Source organism: Lutra lutra, chromosome 18, assembly GCF_902655055.1.
Source record: "Lutra lutra chromosome 18, mLutLut1.2, whole genome shotgun sequence".
Lineage (NCBI taxonomy): Eukaryota > Metazoa > Chordata > Mammalia > Carnivora > Mustelidae > Lutra > Lutra lutra.
The window spans coordinates 23,259,073-23,279,876 of record NC_062295.1 but is presented as its reverse complement, the minus strand read 5'-3'; the positions used below and the strand labels follow the sequence as shown (position 1 = coordinate 23,279,876).

The 20,804-nt window shown below is 51.8% G+C and overlaps 2 protein-coding genes across 2 annotated transcripts; one reads left to right on the top strand and one right to left on the bottom strand.

Annotated features, from left to right (window-relative positions):
• Nucleotides 1-4,125: 4,125 nt before the first annotated feature.
• On the bottom strand, nt 4,126-8,366 carry ZNF48 (zinc finger protein 48). The gene is made up of 3 exons (XM_047714394.1): nt 8,163-8,366; nt 7,902-7,995; nt 4,126-6,745 (listed from the first exon to the last, which is right to left on the bottom strand). Exons 2-3 carry the CDS (start codon nt 7,978-7,980, stop codon nt 4,944-4,946), a joined length of 1,881 nt encoding a protein of 626 aa, XP_047570350.1. The 5' UTR covers nt 7,981-7,995; nt 8,163-8,366; the 3' UTR covers nt 4,126-4,943.
• SEPTIN1 (septin 1) lies at nt 8,036-20,628 on the top strand. The gene is made up of 13 exons (XM_047714587.1): nt 8,036-8,108; nt 8,228-8,687; nt 16,498-16,690; nt 16,866-16,956; nt 17,069-17,155; nt 17,385-17,508; nt 17,816-17,950; nt 18,046-18,163; nt 19,030-19,131; nt 19,267-19,366; nt 19,585-19,750; nt 19,992-20,082; nt 20,187-20,628. Exons 1-13 carry the CDS (start codon nt 8,036-8,038, stop codon nt 20,271-20,273), a joined length of 1,827 nt encoding a protein of 608 aa, XP_047570543.1. The 3' UTR covers nt 20,274-20,628.
• The last annotated feature ends 176 nt before the right edge of the window (nt 20,629-20,804 follow it).

Sequence of the window (20,804 nt, the reverse complement as noted above, 5' to 3'; positions counted from 1 at the left end):
CGCTCCCTGACCCCCCCCCCCAAAAAAAAAAATCAATCAGGAGTTTTATAAATATTTTAAAAGTTTCATTTTTAAAAAATAGTGGTCTTTTACACACTTTAATTTCCCACACTTAAAAATTGGGATATTTTGTATAAAGATCTGTATTTTCCAGTTCTCTTGAAAAAGGTACCCAATTCTCCTATTTTATGAATGGGGCACCTAAGATTCAGAAAGGAAAGAGGAATAACATTCAGTAAGTGCTTGCGATCCTTATGTCTATTTATAACAGCCCTGTGGAGATCAATAATATTGTCTCCCAGGGCCCCTGGGTGGCTCAGATGGTTATGCCTCTACCTTCCGCTCGGGTCGTGATCCCAGGGTTCTGAGATCGAGTCCTGTATCTGGCTCCCTGCTCAGTGGGGAGCCTGCTTCTCCCTCTCCCTCTGCTGTTCCCCCTATTGTGCTCTCTCTGTCTCTGTCAAGTAAATAAATGGAATCTTTTTTTTTTTTAAGATTTTATTTATTTATTTGACAGACAGAGATCACAAGCAGGCAGAGAGGCAGGCAGAGAGAAAGGAAGGCTCCCCGCTGAGCAGAGAGCCGGATGCGGGGCTCGATCCCAGGACCCTGGGATCATGACCTGAGCCGAAGGCAGAGGCCTTAACCCACTGAGCCACCCAGGTGCCCCTAAATGGAATCTTTAAAAAATAATAATAATATTGTCTCCCTCTGACAAATGAAACAAAGCTTAGAGAACTTAAGTAATTTGCTTGAAGTCACAAAGCTGGTAAGTAGCAGATTCCAAAGCTCATGATCTTTCTGTCGCACCAAATTATCTTTCAGACATGAAATTACATGAAGAAATTGGTGGCAGAGCCAGTTCTCAAACTGTCTCAGTCTTCAGAGGCCAGGGCATAATTTGGATGTTGGGATTACATCTGGTCAAACTTTTGCTCTTCCTCAGAGCAAGGAAAAAGGGACAGATGCCTCGATATTCACACTCAAGATCTCCACTGTGGTTGTGTGGGCCCTGCTATGTGCCTGGTACCATCCTAGGTATTGGAGATGCCTAAATGGAGTAGTGAACAAAACAGACAAAAAGCTTGGCTGCTACGGCACTTTTAAGAGTGTAAAAATGTAAACAAGTAAATCAACAAGATAATTGCAGATAATGTAATTAATAGGGCAAGTTGATACGATAGAGTGGGTATGGTTGGGGGCTTTCTTATTTATTTATTTAGGAGAAGGAGAGAGAGAGAGTCAGGGGAAGGAGGGACAGAGGGAAAAGGAGAGAAGCTGAGGCAGACCCTTTGCTGAGCATGGAGCCCGATGCTGGGCTCAATCTCAAGACCGTGAGATCATGATCTGAACTGAAATCAGGAGTCAGATGCTTAACCAACTGAGCCACCCAGGCGTCCCCTTGCGGGCTTCTTTCATGTGCGTAGGGAAGGCATCTCAGGAAATAATACTTGAGATGAATCTGGAATGATGAGAAAGGATTAGGCATTTGAAAATCTGGAGGAAAAGTGTTCTAGACAAAACTGCAAAGGCCATGGGGTGCCTGCGTGGCTCAGTGGGTTAAGCCTCAGCCTTCCGCTCAGGTCATGGTCTCAGACTCCAGGGATGGAGCCCCACACTGGGCTCTCTGCTCAGTGGGGAGCCTGCTTCCTTCTCTCTCTCTGCTTGCCTCTCTGCCTACTTGTTATCTCTCTCTCTCTCTCTGCCAAATAAATAAATAAAGCCTTTAAAAATTAAAAAAAAAAAAAAAACACCAAAACCTGCAAAGGCCTAAGGTGAGAATAAGCTTGGCATATTTGAGGAACAGAAAGAAGGTTTGTATGGCTGGAGCCAAGTGAGTTAGCAAGGGGAAATGTAACATGAGAGATGGAGGAGATGTGGGAAGGGGCCAGGTTATGCCTGGAACCCCAGTTCTAGCAAAAGGCTTGCCCTGATTCAATCAGTGAGAAGACTCAGACGGGAACAGTGAAAAGTCACCCCTGGAAGGGTGTCCTGCCAGAGGAGGGCTTTGGAATAGATGCTTGGAAAAGAAGAAAAGGACTTCTGTCCACTTGTTCTACAAACATGTACAAGTATATACCTGAACTCAGATTCAGTTTCTGTTCTTGAGAATCTCATAGTCTAGCAAAAAAAGATTGTAATTAAAATATATATTTTATATGAATAAATATAAATATATATGTATGAAAGGAAAAGCAGTAGGTCTATAAATGTTCTGGCAGATATTAAGATGAATGAATAACAATAACCCCTTGGGAAGGGAGTGGTTATCGGGAGCGGGCTTCTTTGAGGAGATAAATGTGAACGACCTTCAAAGATGACATATTGACACGGAGGTAGCAGCTTGTGGGACTGTAAACTCTTGTGAAGACCATATCATGTTCCAAGGACACTGTGCACCAAAGTATTTAGTGAGGCCTATTGTGTTCCAGGCTCCTGCTGGGACATTTCACTGTTTGAGTTCAGATCCGTTAGAACTTTGCTTCAGTTCTTGAATGCCCAAGGATTTGGGAGCAACCTCTTCTGTCTGCCTAGAAGACTCCAGCTCCTATACCATCCCTCACTCCTCCAAGTCAATCCGTAGGGCTAAACATAGCTGCCACTTCTTTGGAGAGGCCCTGGAATCAGTTAGGACTCTCTTCCGTAGCTGTTCTTCCTGCATAGTCCTTTCTACACTTGTAATTATTTGGCCAACGTCTGTCTTCTGCATAGAAACTGAGGCCAGAGACTGTTACTCATCCTCGGAACCCCCACACCCAGCACACAGTTGGTAATCATCCTCAAGAAGTTCTCCATGTTTCAAGTGCTCAGAAGAAGTAGATTCTAACTCAGGCTGGAGGTTCAGGGAAGGCTTCGGGGAGAAAGCAATGCTTGAAGTGGTCTGACTTGGAGAGCTGAACAGGTCGGGGGTGGGGTGGCGGAGGGAATGAGCATTCCAAGTAAAATAAGCAATATTTAGGAAGCACAGGGCTGAAACCACACAAATGGAAGACCTTGAATGCCAACCTGAATGCCAAGGAGCTACATTTTCCAGAGGAGACATATGGAGCTACGGCAGGGTTTTTAATAGGGAGCGACACAAACAGATGTAATTTTACAAAGATCACTGCCGGAGACTGGTAGGGTGGGGAAACACGGAAACCAGCAGGGGCGATCTTCCAGACGCCCCCCAAAGGCCTCCGTTCAGGCCTATGGGTGCGTGTGCCCCTAAGGACCGAAGCCGCCAAGGACCCCAGGCCTGAACGCAGCATTTCGAGTGTGTAGAACAACTTGGCAGGGGTGGGAAGCTCGAGAGGAAGGGCGCAGTAGGCGGCTTCCATTGGTTTCTAGGGAAGCCGGGCCCGTTGTTAAGATCTCGCGAGAGCCTCTGTCCAGGGACCAATACCCCACGGAGACCAGCCCAGACGCCCAACCCGCGAAGTTGCGGAGCGGTCTTGCACTTCATTTCTTAGATGGGTGAACTATCCTCGTCTTTTTTGTCACTGGCCAATCAGGTCCGTTCCTCTTTGCTTTCTTTCCTACTGGCGCCCTCCTCGGAAAAAGCTAGGAATTGGGAGTCTTGCTCTTGATGACGCATAGGTCGCTGGGAAAATATGGTTGCTTTTTCCGGGGGATAAAGAGGCATCCCCTTTGCCCTCCCTTTGGGCTAAGCAGTCAAATGACCTGCTTCTCGCCAAAAAAAAAAAAAAGGGGGGGGGGCCTCGGGGAGGCGGGATTTCCCAGTAGGCAGAGCCTCAATGTGGGGGACCTCCGTGCCTGAACTAGACAGACGGCCACATTTCTCCCTCCCCCACCTGTCGCCATAGCAACGGCGCTCCCCGATCTACTCTCCCCACCCCACCACCCCACCACCCCGGGGCGCCGAGTGTTTTTCCTTTTAGGGGTCGCGCTCGACGTTGTGACGTAGGTGGCGCCTGTGGACAGCCAGAACTCAGGTCTGGGGCATCAGCTGACAGACCTGATGGCCGTTTTTTCCAACTAGCTGGAAAGCGGCTGACTATTCCAACTTCTTTATTTGACGGGCTCGAAGAGGGCAAGGGACCCTCACAAGTTTACCCCGAGTGGTGAGGCTTCGACACCTTCCCCTACCCCCTCCCCGTACACATACACAAGCAGAGTCCAAGCTTCAGACAAGAAAGTTTATTGGCGAGGAGATACACAGAGATGTGGCTGTCCTGCCTTGGAGCTTCCCTGGCCTCTCCTCACTCCAGTCCTGCCCTCACCCAGCCACTTTGTCTCTGCTGCCATCCACCAGGACCTGGGCTTGGCATCGAGTATATGACTGCTCCTCCTGCTGTTTCTGGTCTATTCGGCCAGCGTCCAGGTGTTAGGGCTGGTTGGGGTTCTCCAGGGCAGGAAGGTCTGGGCTGTCCAACAGCACCCTTCCTGGCTAAGACCATGTCTAGTGGCCTAAGACTGCATACTGCAATCCACATAGCAATACTTTTCCCATCAGAAGGTTCAAGATGCCCCCTGCCTCTCTACCACCCCCAAACTCCTGAAGTCTCACTGCTGTGGCTCATAAAGTCAAAACAACCCTGTTTGGTGCTGGCCAGGGTGCTGGTCTCCTAGAGGCAAAGTTGGGTGGGATCAATTCTTAACAGGTTAAGAGGCAGCAAAATTTAGGGTTTTTTAGGGCCCTCAGGCTAAGGCCAGTTTATTCATTCAATAAGTATTGAGTGCCTACACTATTCAGAATATGAGGCAGTGTTCTAGAAGCTGGGGGTATAGACCATACCGTCAAGGTCCTGACTGAGCCCAGCCAGGACAGTTTCCTGAGCTTCAAGGTCATTGTCTCCAATCTCTATTTCTATCTATTCACTCCTTTCTCCCACTTCTTCCCCTCCTTCTCCCTCCCACCACCTCCCCGGCCCTTTAGTCTCTGCTTAAGCAGCAGACACCCTCCCTTTGGTCTCCTGGGCTTCCATCTTCACTGGACCCCATCATTCCAGTCCTGTTGGTGGCTCCTCCTTGAGGGGCCTTGCCCGACCATCCCCTGTCCCAAAGGGCCTCAGAACCAAGTGCCCACGCTGGTGCTTGATGCGGGCAGAACTGTCCCCAAAACCTTTGCCACACTCTGCGCATTTATATGGCTTCTCCCCAGTGTGTGTTCGCCTGTGTTTGACCAGATCTGAGCTCCGGGGGAATTCCTTCCCACAGAAGCCACACACATGGGGCTGGCTGGGTCCGGAGGGCTGGGCTCGGGCTCGGGGTCGAGGGGCTGTGGGGGCCGGGCCAGGGGGGTTGTGTGGCCTCAGGAGAGTGGATGGTGGGTGTGGCCGAGCCCGTTCACCACGGTGGGTACGGAGGTGCTTGACTCGGGCTGAGCTGTCAGCAAAACCCTTGCCGCACTCGGGACAGAGGTAGGGTTTCTCCCCTGTGTGCACGCGATGGTGTTTCACTAGGTCCGAGCTTCGGCGGAAGCCCTTGCCACACTCAGGACACTTGTGGGGCTTGTCCCCTGCCAGTGGTGGGGGGGGCTCCCCAGCTTGGGGGCCCCCGGGCTCTGGCTCCAAGCCAGGCAGGCCAAACGGCCCATCACCTGAATGTGAAGGGCTTCGAGGTGTCAGCGGGGGACTCGTGCCAAGGGGAGGTGGGGGTGGGCTTGAGCTGGGGGGTGGGCTGGGGATCAGGGGCGCCAGGGGGTAGCCTGGGAAGCTGAAGTCCTGGGGCTCCATGTGAGTGAGGCGGTGGCGGAGAAGGGTGGAACTGAGGCTGAAGGTGCGATCACATTCTGGGCAGGCGTGAGGCCTCTCCCCACTGTGGGTGCGGAGGTGTTTGACCCGGGCAGAGCTGTCAGCAAAGCCCTTGCCACACTCAGGGCACAGGTAGGGCTTCTCTCCTGTGTGCACCCGCAGGTGCTTCACCAGGTCTGAGCCCCGGGCAAACTCCTTTCCACACACGTCACAGCCAAAGGGTTTGGGCCCCAAGTGACTGCGCTGGTGGCTCAGAAGGCTGCAGCTGAGCACAAATCTTTTGCCACAATCGGTGCAGATATACGGCTTGTCCTGGGCCCTGGGTCCCTGGGTGGCTGCTGTGGCTGCTCGAGAAGGCTGCCGTCTGGGCACCACGGGCCGGGGAGGCTGCTCCCCCCGGTGTGTCCGCTGGTGCTTTATGCGAGCAGAACTATCACCAAAGCCCTTGCCACAGATGCCACACTTGTAGGGCTTCTCACCCGTATGTGTCCGCTGGTGTTTCACCAGGTCAGAACTCTGCCGGAAGCTCTTGCCACACTCGCCGCAGATAGTGGGGCGTTCACCAGCCGGGATCCTGGACCGAGGAATCTTTGGGGGGCCTTGGGCTGGTGGTCGGGCTCTGTAGGACTTCTCACCACTATGAGTTCGCTGATGTTTTATACGGGCAGAGCTATCCCCAAAGCCTTTGCCACAGACCCCACACTTGTAGGGCTTCTCCCCTGTATGGGTCCGCTGGTGTTTCACCAGATCTGACATTTGCCGAAAACTCTTGCCACACTCACCACACACAGCAGCCCGATCACTAGCCTGGCCCCAACGTGGCTCTCCCAGGAGCCGGGGACCTCTGTCCCGAGCCTGAGGTTTTCCTGGTCCCTCTCTCTGGACCCACAAGTCATCCCAGGTCTGGATGCCTTCAGGTTTGAGAGAGGCATTTCCTACTTCATGACCTGGGGCCAAATCTTCCTCTTCCTTGAACCCCAAGTCATCCTCCTGTGGGGTATGTTCAAACTCATCCGGCTGAGAAATCTCCACATTCTCACTCCCTATACCTGGGGAAAGAAAAGGGAGCAATAGACCCTGCCCTTTGGCTCAGCCCCTATCTTTGATGATAATTTCTCCAGCAGGCTTCCTTGACAATCTGCGGTCACAAGGATGCTCTCCCTCTCTCTCCTCTGAATTTCTGAAACACTTATTATTGCTGCCTCTCATTAACAATGGTAATTTCCTTAACATGTGCCCTTAACGTGTGCCAGTCACCGAACTAGGCATCACTGAATCCTTGCAAACAATGCTACGAGATAATACGGTTACTACTCCGTTTTTATAGACAGGAAGACTCAGAGAATTTAAGTTACTTGCTCAAGGTTATAAAGGTTAGAAAGTAGCAAAGCCACATTTCTAACTCAGTTCTGTATAATTCCCAAGCCTGTATTAACCACGTTATACTGTCTCTATTTGGAAAACCTAGTATTTGCTATTTCTATTATATCTTCTTATATTAGCCCACCCTGTAATTTATTACTTCAATCATCTTGCGTGTACCTGAGAGGACTCAGACACATGCCTGTCCCTCAAAATGCATAAGATTGGTAGGAGAGAGACGATCAAGCACAAATAATTATAATTGTGGGCTCAGAATAACTGCTGTCACAGGAGAGAGAGGAAATAAGGAGACAGGGCCACGCTTTCACAACAAAAGAAAAGAGTAAACCATGGAGAGGAATGGAAGATAAAGCTGGAAAGGGATGTTGGGACTAGATTAAGCATGTAAGGACTAGATCGAACACTAGACTTTTGATTAGTAGGCAGAAGGGAGCTAGGGAAGGTTTTTGAGAAGGGAAACGATTAAATCTGGACTTGGATCAATGTGGCCGCTGAGTGCATCACTGAAGAGAACAGGGGTGTGGGGAGGCTGTTGCAATTGTCAGGATGAGATAAAACGAGGCCTGAAGTAGGGCAGAGGCAGTGAGGCTGGTGATTGTCGAGGAGCCGGGAGAGTCCTTGAGATGGAGCCCCTCACGGTCTGACGCACAGTAGGTGCTCAGAAACGTTGGCTCCTTAACCTCGGTTTTTGCTCCCCTCCCCCTCCCCCTAGAAGCACAGTTCAAGTCCGATTTTTCTGGGTCTCGGCCAAACACAGCCCAGCACCGGAGTCCCCACCCGGCCTTTACCTGCCGCTGGCGGCGCACCCGCCCCGGCCCTCACCTGTGCGGGCGCCTCTCAGCTGCTCCCTCTCCTCTGCGCCCTGGAGATCCGGGCCCCAGGGCTCCACCGCGCGCTCCATGGCCCGCACACCGCCCTGAGCAAGGGGACAGACACAATCCCACGGTCACACAGCCATGTGCGGCCCGCGGCGCCCTGCCGCTGCCCTCTGCCGGCCACCGCGAGCACCGGGCAGCGGCCAGGTCCGAGGTGCGGGGCGCGGTTCCCGGTGACCCCCGCCCGCGCCGCCGGCCGCCCCTGCACCTGCTGCTCCTTCCGGCCCGCAGCGCCCCCTTCTCCTCCTGGCCGCCTCCGGCTATGTCACCCAGGCACCCTCACGGGCTCCCCGGCTGGGCTCCGCTGCCCGAGCCGCCGGCGGCCCCGGGATGCGGGCTCCGCGCCAAATGGGGAGGGGGCTCGGACCCAGGCGTCCCGGGGGCGGCCGCCGGGGGCGGGGACGGGAAGCGGAAGCGCAGGTCCTCACCGAGCCGCTCTAGGACCTGGGAGGAGCTGCGCGCCTGTGGAGGCCGCCCGCGTCCTCCGGAGCTCGGTGGCCAGCGGGAGGCCGCGAGCCGCGGACAGAGCTACTCTAAGCCGAGGACAGTGGCCCGAACTCGGTGGTATTAACTGTGTACCTCCTGGGCTGGAGCCGGGTGTTGAGGGCCGAAGACGCTTCCTAATTATCGCTGTGTCGGGCCACCGGCGCCGACCTCCGGGGCTGGCCGACTGCGCCAGCCACCCCGGCCCGGAGAGACAAAGAGAGATCCGAAGACTGACCCAGGGAAAGGGGTGGGGGAGAGACCACGCCAAACAAAGGGCGGCGGAGGGCGGCGGAGACCCCAGACGGGGCGGGGGCGGGGCGCCGAGACACAGGAAACAAAGCGGGGCCGGTCTGAGAGGCCTAGGGCCGGGGGTGGAGTGGGGAGGGGGGCTGGGCTAGGGGAGACCGAGGCCCGAGCAGCAGCTAGAGGATAGAGGGGGACTCCAGAGAAATGATGGGGAGAGGGTCGCGGAGCGGAGACCCTGAGCCAGAGACTCATAAAGTCGTAACCTAAGAGCCCCGAGTCAGAGAGGACACAAAGGCAGAGAGAGAGAGAGACCGAGAGACTGCGACGGCCTAAAAATACAGGAGCAAGAGACTGGCCACCAGAGACAAAGAGTTGTAGAAACATAAGAGATAGTTATGAAGCCCAGTCGGAGAAACTATAAGAAAAGGAAGGGAATCCGAAGAGAAGCAGGCCAAGAGGCAGAGGAACAAAAGACAGTGAAACAGGCAGAGACAAAGAGATAGAGACACAAAGAAAGAGCCCACGGGGAGACTAGGGGACAGGTCAACAGACCTACAAAGGCCAAACCCAGGGAGAACCTAAAAACATTAAACCCTGATTCCCAGCTTGGTGCAGCCACTGGCTGCTGGCTGCCATGGCTGGGTCTGTGTTCCCAGGTATCTGTGCTCTGAGCAAGCTTGCCTTTGGGGAAGAGGGGAGTGCCTGGAAGTGTCCCTTGATGATCTGATGATAGGGAGGGGTGACTGAGGTTTGTATATTAATTCACTTTTAATTAGCACTTAATGCTAAGCCAAGAGTTTGGGATAAAGAGATGAAACACATGTAAGATTTGTCCTTGGGTGGTTCGATGTGGTAAGCACACCAATCATGAAAAAGAATTGTGAGGGGCGTCTGGGTGGCTCAGATGGTGAAGCGTCTGCCTTGGGCCCAGGTCATGATCTCCAGGTCCTGGGATCAAGCCTCCTGCTGGATTCCCAGCTCAGGGGGGAGTCTGCTTCTCCTTCTCCCTCTGCCTCTCCCCTGCTTGTGCTCTCTCTCTCTCCATCTGTGTCTACCTCTCTCAAATGAATAATAATAAAAAGAATTGTGAGGGCATGAGAGAGTTCCATGTACTGGTACAAGATAGTGTGGGAGAGCAGGAAGAACTCTAAGCTGTGGGAATGAGTCTGCATGGTTCTGGGTGCCTGGTGTGCATGGATGTTAGACACTGACAGAAACCAGGACCACAAATCAATCAGCACATACTTAGGGATCACCAACCAATATCTAGACACTGTCTAAGCGCTGAAAATACTAAGAAACTCAGGAAGCTCTTGGTCCAGTAGAATATGGAGATGTGCGGGTGATGAGCCAGATTCTCTACCAACCTGATGAGAAAAATATGATGGGAGTGGAGAGAGATCTGTCGAGTTGGTGGCTGTGGACTCTGTCTTTAAGGCCATTCCTGCAGTCTGATTCCTGACCTTGTCATTTACTACTGTTTGACCCTGGGGAGATTTCTTCTGTTTCCTAACCTGTAAAATGGGGATGATAATAGCTAACTTGAGTGGTTAGGAATTCACATGTGTTATATGTATAAAGTGCTTAGCCAAAAATATTAGCTTTTACTCTTTTGACTGGAGCAACCAAGAAAGAAACTGGCATTTTTGAGCTAAACCTTTCAGAACAGCTCGGATTTCTGCAAAGTCCAGAGCAGGTTGAAGCGGGGTTTGAATGAACTCCAGGCAGAGGGAATGAAATGAACACCTGCCTACACACTAATTGAAAACCTACTATGTGCAGGAAGTTTGAGATCCAAAGATGGTTAAAACCTATTCTCCGAGAGGAAGACAGAATAGTTGTGTTTTAATGTGTCATGAGTTCACATAATTGGAAAGCAGTGGAAACTGAAGATAGAACAGTACGTTTATTCACTTGTTCCACAAACATTTCCTGGAGCCCCAACAGGTGCCAGGCACTTGAGCTGGAAAACAGAGGTAAGAGGGTACCAAACGACAGAGAGCTAGCCCCTCTTGGAGGAACCTTCCCCTGAAGGGTGGCCAGCCCGCACGCCATACTCATCACAGAGCTACCTTTGACTTTGGGAAGAGAAAGCGTGGAGTTACTGGGTCTGAACTTGAATTTGGGTCCAAAGGTGCAGAAGCCCCTCTAGAGATGCCTGCTGGGAATATAAGGTTGGTGGCAAGATGAAAAAAAACTAATCCAGATGATTAAATGCGAAGATGTCTATCTACTATATGTTACTCCATAGGACTCTCAAGGTAGGATTTTTCTCTGAACAGGCCCCAAAACTTACTGCATGAATGAATGGACATAATTCACTGGAGTAATAAGTGTGTAAATGGAATATTGTGCTACCCGTAATTCATGTTATCTCTACAAGCCAAGAGCCTTTTCTTTTTCTTTTTTTTTTTTTTTAAAGGTTTTATTTATTATTTGACAGAGAGAGATCACAAGCAGGCAGAGAGGCAGGCAGAGAGAGAGTGAGGAGAAAGCAGGCTCCCCGCTGAGCAGAAAGCCTGATGCGGGGCTCGATCCCAGGACCCTGAGATCATGACCCGAGCCGAAGGCAGCGGCTTAACCCACTGAGCCACCCAGGCGCCCCTCTTTTTTTTTTTTTTAAGATTTTAAAAATTTATTTATTTGACAGACAGAGATCGCAAGTAGGCAGACAGGCAGGCAGAGAGAGAGGAGGAAACAGGCTCCCTGCTGAGCAGAGAGACCGACTCGGGGCTCGATCTCAGGACCCTGGGATCATGACCTGAGCCTAAGGCAGAGGCTTTAACCTAGTGAGCCACCCAGGCGCCCCCAAGAGCCTTTTCTGTAGGGCAATTTGTTAACAGGCACAAACGCCTCAAATATGTGACTTCCTTTGACTCAGTAATTCCCCTTACAGAAAGGCCTAAGGAAACCGTTGGACAAGTACACAATGATGGCTCCACAAACATGACCAACCCAGGCCAGCATTGTTCGTCAACTGAGAAAAACCGGAGTCAATCCAAGTATCAACACCTATAGAAATGATAATGCAGGTGACCAACAGATACATGAAAAGATGCTCAACATCCCTGATCATCAGGGAAATGCAAATCTAAACTACAATGAGGGGCGCCTGGGTGGCTCAGTGGGTTAAAGCCTCTGCCTTCAGTGCAGGTCATGATCTCAGGACCCTGGGATCGAGCCCCAGGGCTTGATCAGGCTCTCTGCTCAGCAGGGAGCCTGCTTCCCCCTTTCTCTCTCTGCCTACTTGTGATCTCTGTCTGTCAAATAAATAAATAAATAAAATCTAAAAGAAGCAAACAAACAAACAAACAAACAAACTACAACGAGATTTCCCCTCACACCTGTCAGAATGGCTGAAATCAACTGTACAAGAAACAGGTCTTGACGAGGATGTAGAGAAGAGGGAACCCTCATGCACTGTTGGTGGGAAGGCAAACTGGTGCCACCACTGTGGAAAACAGTATGGAGGTTCCTCAAGAGGTTAAAAATAGAGCTACCCTACAACCCAGCAATCGCATTACCAGGTATTTACCTGAAGAATACAACAACATTAGTTCAAAGGGATACATGCACCCTGACTTTCATAGCAGTGTTATCTACAATAGCCAAATTATGGAAGCAGCCCTGTCCCAGCTGGATCCAGGGATCATAACCTGAGCCAAAGGCAGATACTTAACGACTGAGCCACCCAGGCGCCCCTGTAAATGAAATCTCTTTAAAAATAAATTAATAATGGGGCGCCTGGGTGGTTCAGTTGATTATGCTTTGGCTCGGGTGATGGTCCTGGGGTCCTGGAATGGAGCCCCGCGTCGGGCTTCCTGCTCCCCGGGGAGTCTGCTTCTCCCTCTCCCACTCCCCCTGCTTGTGTTCCCTCTCTCGCTGTGTCTCTCTGTCAAATAAATAAATAAGCTCTTTAAATAAAGAAAGGAAGAAAGAAAGAAAACCACAAGAGAAAATACCTTTATAGGGACATATTTATGGGGAAAAAAAATCTTTATATAAGTGCCCCCGCCTGCACAGTTTAAACCAGTGCTGGTCAAGGGTCCATCGTACTTGTGTCCCCCAGAGGGGAGGAGCTCCGAGTTTTAATTAAGACCTTAGGCCTGCTCAGCTTGATAAGAAATACAGGAGGAAGGGCTGCGGTAGAGTGAGGAGGGTTATAATTATCCCTTCCCTTGGCTTCTCCAAGTCCTCTGTTTATCTCCTTGTTGCACGACATTTTTAGCACCCGTGCTCTGTGGCACACTTACGGGTGGCTGTCTCCGTCTCCCCAGAGGCCAAAACCCTGAGTCCCTGTTTGGATCCTCAGCAAGGAGCAGTCACTAGGTTTGGGATGATGACACTGTCATAGCCCTCCGCTCAAGTCATGCTCGCAGTAACTAGCATTCTGTGGGAGCTCATCTCAAATGCTGGATACTGAACTAAGAGCTTTATGTTCATTAGACCATATAATCCCCATTGTGACCTAAGAGGTACAATTATTAATTTAACATTTAACAGATAAAGAATTGAAGTCACAGAGAAGTAAAGGATGCCCAAGATCACACAGCAAGTTCGTACATCTCTTAATCCTCTGACGGTGGGGGTGGGGGCGCGGGGGTACCAGTCATTAAGCATCTGCCTTTGACTCAGGTCATGATCCCAGGACCCTGGGACCTAGCCCAGCATTGGGCTCCCTGCTTCCCGGAGAGCCTGCTTTTCCCTTTCCCACTCCCCTGCTTGTGTTCCTTCTCTCGCTGTGTCTCTGTCTAATAAATAAATAAAATCTTTTAAAAAAATCCTCTGACCCTTGAACAACTTCTGAGTTTAATGTGGCAGGAGATTCCAATCCCCCATTTGATAGATAAGGAAAGTAAGACCCAGAGAGGTCCTGGACTTGATGTCCAAGGTTACATGAAGGGGACAGTGATAGAAATAAATTTGAGTAAGGACGGATACACACATGGCAACATGGATGGATCTTAAAAAATAGTGCAGAAGGGGGTGCCTGGCTAGCTCAAACAGAACAGCATGCAATCTTGATCTCGGGGTCATGGGTTCAAGCCCCACATTGGGTGTACAGATTACTTTTTTAAAAAGCTTTAAAAAGTTTTAAAAAGTGCTGAATGAAAAAGTTAACAAATATGTATTCATATATATGTGTGTGTGTGTATATATATACACATATGTATGTATAAGACCATTTGTGTAAACATGTAATGTTACTACACATTTTTTTGAAATGTATACAAACCAAAAAACTATACACAAAGCACATTAGGGTGGTTGCCTTAGGGTCAGGGATAGGAACGAGCTACGATGTATACCTGTCTGTTCCAGCTGCCATAACAAAAAAGCACAGGCTGGGAGTCTTAAACAACAGACATTGATTTTTCTTATAGTTCTGGAGACTGGAAGTCTCAGCTCCCAGCGGCAGCAGGGCTGGTTTCTGGCCTCCTTGGGTGGCAAAGAGCCACCTTCTTACAGTGGCTTTATGCGGTCATGTGACCTTTCCTCTGCACCTATGCAGAGATCACAGGTGTCTCTTCTTATAAGGACACCAGACCTATGGGATCAGGGGTCCTTACAACTTCATTTAACCTCAATTACCTTTTTCTTCTTCTTTTTTTTTTTTTTAGATTTTATTTATTTATTTATTTGACAGAGAAAGCGAGAGAGGGAACACAAGCAGGGGGAGTGGGAGAGAGAGAAGCAGGCTTCCCGTTGAGCAGGGAGCCAGATGCAGGACTCGATCCCAGGACCCTGGGATCGTGACCTGAGCTGAAGGCAGATGCTTAACAACTGACCCACCCAGGTGCCCCCTCAATTATCTTCTTAAAGGCCCTCTTTCCAAGTCACATTGAGGATTAGAGCTCCAGCACATGAATTTGGGACTGGGGGATGGGGGGAGACACATAATTGAGTCCACAACAGCGGGTAACAGGGAAATAATAAATAGAACCACAAGGAGTGGAGAAAGAAAATGAGGTTGGAGCAGTAGACACGATCAAGCTCAAGCCAGGCCTTCGAGGCCCTAGGAGGAGACTAGCTTTAGGGGCTCAGAGAGGTGACTCAGTTAATAAAGGCTAAAGCCTACAGTTCATAAAGGGCTCGTGTATACAGCTGATCGGACTCCAAAGCTCATGGCATTCAAAACTACTCGGGAGTCCTGAAAACCAGGTGGAAATGTGTGTATTTCATTTTACCAGGAGAAAAATGGAATTTAGAGAGGCAGTGACTCACCCAAGGTCCCATAGTAAGCGGGAGAACTGAGGTTTGCAGAGCTTTCTGCCTCCAAAGCATGGCTCCTTTTACATGTTTTGCTAGCCTTGGGCCATGACCAACTTCATTCACTCATTATTTCATGCACACATTCATCTAGGATATTATTCCCCACACCTGCTTTGTGGCAGGCCCAGGGCAAGACACTGAGGATGCAGAAATGAAGAGGACATGGTCCATGACCTCAGAAAGCTCAGCCAGTAGAAGAGATAGCCAGATAAACAAATGCAAGCATTGGGGAAAGGTCTGTGGAAGGTGTTAGAGAGTTTGGAGGAGTGAAAACGACTGTTCCTGGCATAATTGGGCAAGATTTCCTAGAGGAGCAAGCAGAGATCTTGGAATCAAACCCTTGAAAGATCTGGAAGAGCAGAAGGAAAAGCTCAATGTGGACAGAATGAAGGATGTGGGCACTCTCCAAGGAGGAGTGAGGGATGGTTGATGAGGTCAGATGTGGAAAGCTCTGGCTCCCAGGCCAGAACTCAGAGTTAATTCTGAAATTACTGGGAAGGCCCTGAAGGAGGTACATCAGGGGACTGCCTTGGCCAGGATTCTAATGGAAGGTCTCTCTGGCAGTGGTGTCCAAAGACTTGAAGTCCTTTTAAGAATCAGTTGCACAGGGGCGCCTGGGTGGCTCAGTGGGTTAAGCCTCTGCCTTCAGCTCAGGTCGTGATCTCAGGGTCCTGGGATCGAGCCCCACATCGGGCTCTCTGCTCAGCAGTGAGCCTGCTTCCTCCTCTCTCTGCCTGCCTCTCTGCCTACTTGTGATCTCTCTCTCTCTCTCTGTCAAATGAATAAATAAAAAAATCTTAAAAAAAAAAAAAAAAGAATCAGTTGCACAGGGGTGCCTGGGTGGCTCAGTGCGTTAAGCCTCTGCCTCCGGCTCAGGTCATGGTCTCAGAGTCCTGGGATCGAGCCCCATATTGGGCTCTCTGCTCAGTGGGGAGCCTGCTTCCCCCCACTCTCTGCCTGCCTCTCTGCCTACTTGTGATCTCTCTCTCTCTCTCTCTCTGTGTCAAATAAATAATTAAAAAACCTTAAAAAAAAAAAAGAATCAGTTGCACAAAGGGGTGCCTGAGGGGCTCAGTGGTTAAGTGTCTGCCTTTAGCTTACGTCATGATCTTAAGGTCCTGGGATCAAGCCCCAAGGTGAGCTCCCTGCTTAGCTGGGGGTCTGCTTCTCTCTCTCCCTCTGCCCCTCTCCTTTCCCCTCCTCCCCTATTCACGTGTAGTGTGCTCTCTCTCTCACCCAAATGAATAAATAAAATCTTAAAAAAAAAATCAATTGCACGAATAAAAGAAAAAGAATCAGTTGCCCGAGCTAGTAAGGAAAATTGATGGCCCCCTCCATCTCTAATCCTCTTATGACTTTTGGTCCACTTAGACCCTGGGAACTTTTTTTTTAACCATCCCAGTCAAAGCCTTCATCTCACTTGTTAGAGACACCAATCTGCTTCCTTCCTCTCTGCCTACACCCCTCCCTCCCACTAGGGTGATGGGGCTAGAGTAGGGGCTTGGAATAAGGGTATGCAGAGAACTGAGGTGCCAAAGCTTCCCATGGGGGGATAGCCAAAGGGATCCAGGAAGTGAGAACTCCAGGTATTCTTGGTCTTGGCTTTCCCCACCCTTTCGAGCACCTCAGCTTCCTACACTGCCCTCCCCCTTATTTGCCACACTCAACTTCCTGCCCCACCAGAGGAAGTGGGGAGAGACAACAGGTGCAGCGACAGCTAGCAGGGTCATGGTAAGTCCTTCTGCCCCAGAATACAGGCATCTCTGCCCTCAGCCCCCAATCCCCAGAGTAGCCAGGCTCAGGTCAAGCCACAGTAGGTTGACTTCTCTCCCGCAAGGGCAGGTTATCCTGCGGGCCCTGCCTGACGCTCCCAGCAGCCTCATACTGTCTGCCCTCCCACCAACAGGACAAGGAGTATGTGGGTTTCGCCGCCCTCCCCAACCAGCTGCACCGCAAGTCCGTCAAGAAGGGTTTTGACTTCACACTCATGGTAGCAGGTCTGATGGGTTTTGGACAGGGGATCAGTGGTGGGGGCTGGGAGTGGGCTTCCTCCAGAGACCCTGGCTATCTCTTCCCCTGATCAGGTGGGAGGGTCTGTCTTGTCTACAGGGGAGTCAGGCCTGGGAAAATCCACCCTCATCAACAGCCTGTTTCTCACCAATCTCTACGAGGACCGGCAACTGCCAGAGGCCAGTGGTAAGACCCTCCTCCCATCCTCTCCAGAGACTCTGTCTCTCCCATCCCCAGGCTGTGCTCTCTTTCTTTTCATTTGGCTCTTCCCCTGACTTTCTGGGGACTTGGGCAGCTCGTTGCTTTTCTCTGAGACTCCTCTGAAAAATGGGTGGGACAACTGTAATTCTGAGAAGGGAAATCAGTCCCGGCTCAGACCCTTACCCAGCTCCCTGGCCTCTCCCCGTCCCCACAGCTCGCTTGACACAAACGCTGACCATTGAGCGCCGGGGTGTGGAGATCGAGGAGGGGGGTATTAAAGTGAAGCTGACTGTGGTGGACACACCTGGCTTTGGGGACTCCGTGGATTGCTCAGACTGGTGAGGAGCAGGGGAAGGAGCGGGGACTAAGCTGCCTGATGTGGCTTCTCTGTGAAGACAAGGGCTCAGTTCCAGGGCTGGTCTGCTCTGCCCCTGCCCTCCCCAGAAGGTGGGGCCTGCTTCAGGGGCCACGTGGCCCAGAGTGCCCGTGTTTCCCTACATCTGACTACACCCTGCTGATCTCTCCTGATGTCTTTAGTTGGAGCCCAAGACACTAGTTCCCACCCCCGTAGTCCTGGCTGGCCTTGCCCCTTCCTTGCCCTGCAGCCACTCTTCTCTGACTGTACTCCTTCACCCCACATCCCAGCTGGCAGCCTGTGGTGCGCTACATCGAGGAGCAATTCGAGCAGTATCTGAGGGATGAGAGCGGCCTGAACCGGAAGAACATTCAGGATTCCCGTGTTCACTGCTGCCTCTACTTCATCTCCCCCTTTGGCCGAGGGTCTGGGGGACACCCTGAGGGGTGGGGGTATTTGGGGAGGGGCAAGGAGGGTTTCTGTGGCCTAAGGCTGAGCCCTGACCAATCTTTCCATGCAGGCTCCGGCCCCTAGATGTGGCCTTCCTCCGGGCAGTGCATGAAAAGGTCAACATCATCCCGGTCATTGGCAAAGCAGATGCCCTGATGCCAAAGGAAACCCAGGCCCTCAAGCAGAAGGTGTGTCTGGTAACCTTTGGTTGCTTTGGCCCATGTGAAGCCAGAAGTCATTATCACATCTGAGCTCGGCTTTGACTTCTTTGATCTTGGGATTGCCTTTGGGAAGCCTAACAGGTCAAGCTACACTGTGGGAGAAAGTTTCCAAGGAAGGCTGAAGGAGCTGTGTCCCTGGAGGCCCGGAATACAATCCCCAGACTGGATACTTGGCTAAGGCCTATTTGAGGGTGGCAGCAAAGACTTAATGACTCCTGACATCTCTCCAGCCCTGGGAGGATGACCCACCTTGTGACTTCAGAGGCCCCTCCCACTCTTTCTGCTTAGGACTCTCTCTCCAGGGCCTTTGGTGTCTCCCTCATCTTACAATCTTTCTAGGCCTCAGTCATCCCTCTTAGGATGTCTTTGTCTCTTTTTCACCATCTATATCTCTCTCATTGTCTGAGATTTATTTTTAAGATTATTTCTTTATTTTTGATTTTTATTTATTTTTTTAAGTAGGCTCCACGCCCAGCATGGAGCCGACCACGGAGCTTGAACTCATGACCCTGAGATGAAGGCGTGAGCTGAAAGCAAGCTGGATGCTTAACCCACTGAGCCAACCAAGCGCCCCAAGATTTTAAGTCATCTCTATACCCAATGTGGGGCTCAAACTCAGAACCCTGAGATTAAGAGTCACATGCTCTACTGACTGAGCCTGCCAGGCGCCCCTCTGAGATTTTGGTCTGGGGCATCCTGTATGTTACTATCTCTTTCATGTCTTCCTCTCTGTCTCTGACCACCCGGGACCTGTGTCTCACTGGGTCCAGCCAAGCAATGTCTGCAGCTCACCGCCTCTCTGTTTCTCATCGTCTGTGCATGTCTGCTCCTAGATCCGGGACCAGCTGAAAGAGGAGGAGATCAACATCTACCAGTTCCCTGATTGTGACTCTGATGAGGATGAAGACTTCAAGAGGCAGGATGCAGAAATGAAGGTGCAGAGGCAAAGGAGGAAGGCGCAAAGAAGCGAGGGAGGTGGATGTGGAGGTGGAGGCTGACAATAAGGTTTTAGCGGGGTGCGGGGTGGGGGGAGCGTGTTCCAACTGTGATCCCTGACTCCTGCCTTCCAGGAAAGCATCCCTTTCGCAGTGGTTGGTTCCTGCGAGGTTGTGAGGAACGGGGGGACCCATCCGGTGAGGGGACGCCGCTATTCCTGGGGCACCGTGGAGGGTGAGTAAGGTGGGCGCGGCTTCTGAGGCCAACAGGGAGCCCAGAACGCCTCTGAGTCAACCGCATTCACCATATGAAGTTGGGAGTCCTAAGAGCCAAAAGAGGGGTCCTCGGACTTAAAACCCTCACCTAGAGCGGGGGCAGGACTCGGGGCAGACCCGACCCGACTAGTAGGGCTGGACTCAAAGCTTCCTGACGCTCGCCGGTCCGCCCCGCAGTGGAGAACCCACATCACTGCGACTTCCTGAACCTGCGACGGATGCTGGTGCAGACCCACCTGCAGGACCTGAAGGAGGTGACCCACGATCTGCTCTACGAGGGCTACCGGGCCCGCTGCCTACAGAGCCTGGCCCGGCCTGGGGCTCGTGATCGGGCCAGTCGTAGGTGAGAGCCCGACCTGAGTCCCAAGGGCTCTCAAGTTCCGGCCCTCACAGTCCCGGACCCGGCCTCCACCACCCAGACCACTCTCCCAGAATCCTTCCCCGCCCACTTTGCTTACGGCAATTGAAAAGACAGGGCCCTGCCTCCTAGACCCCAACCTCGCCCCACGCCCCGCCCCGCTTCTGCGACCCACAACGGAGTGTCCCGCCCTTGATTCCCTGTCCCTTTTCCCTCCGCCCCCTAGTAAGCTCTCCCGCCAGAGCGCCACAGAGATCCCGCTGCCCATGCTGCCTCTGGCAGACACCGAGAAGTTAATCCGCGAGAAAGACGAAGAGGTGAGCAAGGATCTCTCTACCCCCTTCCCCTAAGGCCCCAAGTCCTCTTCGAAGTCCCTCTCTGGCCTCCCCGACCCCACGCCTACAATCTTGCCCCCGTACAGCTGCGCCGCATGCAAGAGATGCTGGAGAAGATGCAGGCCCAGATGCAGCAGAGCCAGACTCAGGGAGAGCAATCCGACGCTCTCTGAGGACCCCGCCCCGCCCTGCTTTACCTCGGCTCCGCCTTCAGTCGGTCTCCTGACCAATCCTGGAGCCCCAGCCCGAGAGGCCCGCCCCGGCAGGCGGCTCGCGGGCTAACAGATTTGCCCTGTCCTAAGTCTGTAGCCCCGCCTTTGTCCCCGCCCCAGCTTCCAGCCCCGCCCCGGGCCCCCCGCCCCGTCCCTGGTCCCCAGCCCGCCGCTTTTCAATCAAGTTGTGGCTTCCATAAAAGCAATTTCAGGGATGGGGTGGCTCAGTCTGTTCAAGTGTGGGACTCTTAATTTCGGCTCAGGTCACGATCTCAGGGTCTGGGATCTAGCGGCCCTAGGCTCCCTGTTCAGTGGGGAGTCTGCTAGATATTTTCTCTCTCCCCCTCCCTCTGCACCTCCCCCCCGCCCCGCCTTGCTCGCGCGCTTTCTCTAATAAATAAATCGGTAAATCTTAAATAATAAAAAATAAAAGCAGTTTCCCTGAGGCCACGCGAGTCTTCCTTTCCCAGAGGGAATAAGTGGCGGGTGTAG

Coding starts and splice junctions, on each gene's coding strand:
- ZNF48 (XM_047714394.1), bottom strand. CDS start 7,980: ATGGAGCGCGCGGTGGAGCCCTGGGGCCCGGATCTCCAGGGCGCAGAG. Junction 6,746..7,901: donor GCTGAGAGGCGCCCGCACAG/GTGAGGGCCGGG, acceptor TTCTTTCCCCAG/GTATAGGGAGTGAGAATGTG.
- SEPTIN1 (XM_047714587.1), top strand. CDS start 8,036: ATGTGCGGCCCGCGGCGCCCTGCCGCTGCCCTCTGCCGGCCACCGCGA. Junction 19,132..19,266: donor GGCAGGATGCAGAAATGAAG/GTGCAGAGGCAA, acceptor CCTGCCTTCCAG/GAAAGCATCCCTTTCGCAGT. Junction 19,751..19,991: donor CGTGATCGGGCCAGTCGTAG/GTGAGAGCCCGA, acceptor TCCGCCCCCTAG/TAAGCTCTCCCGCCAGAGCG.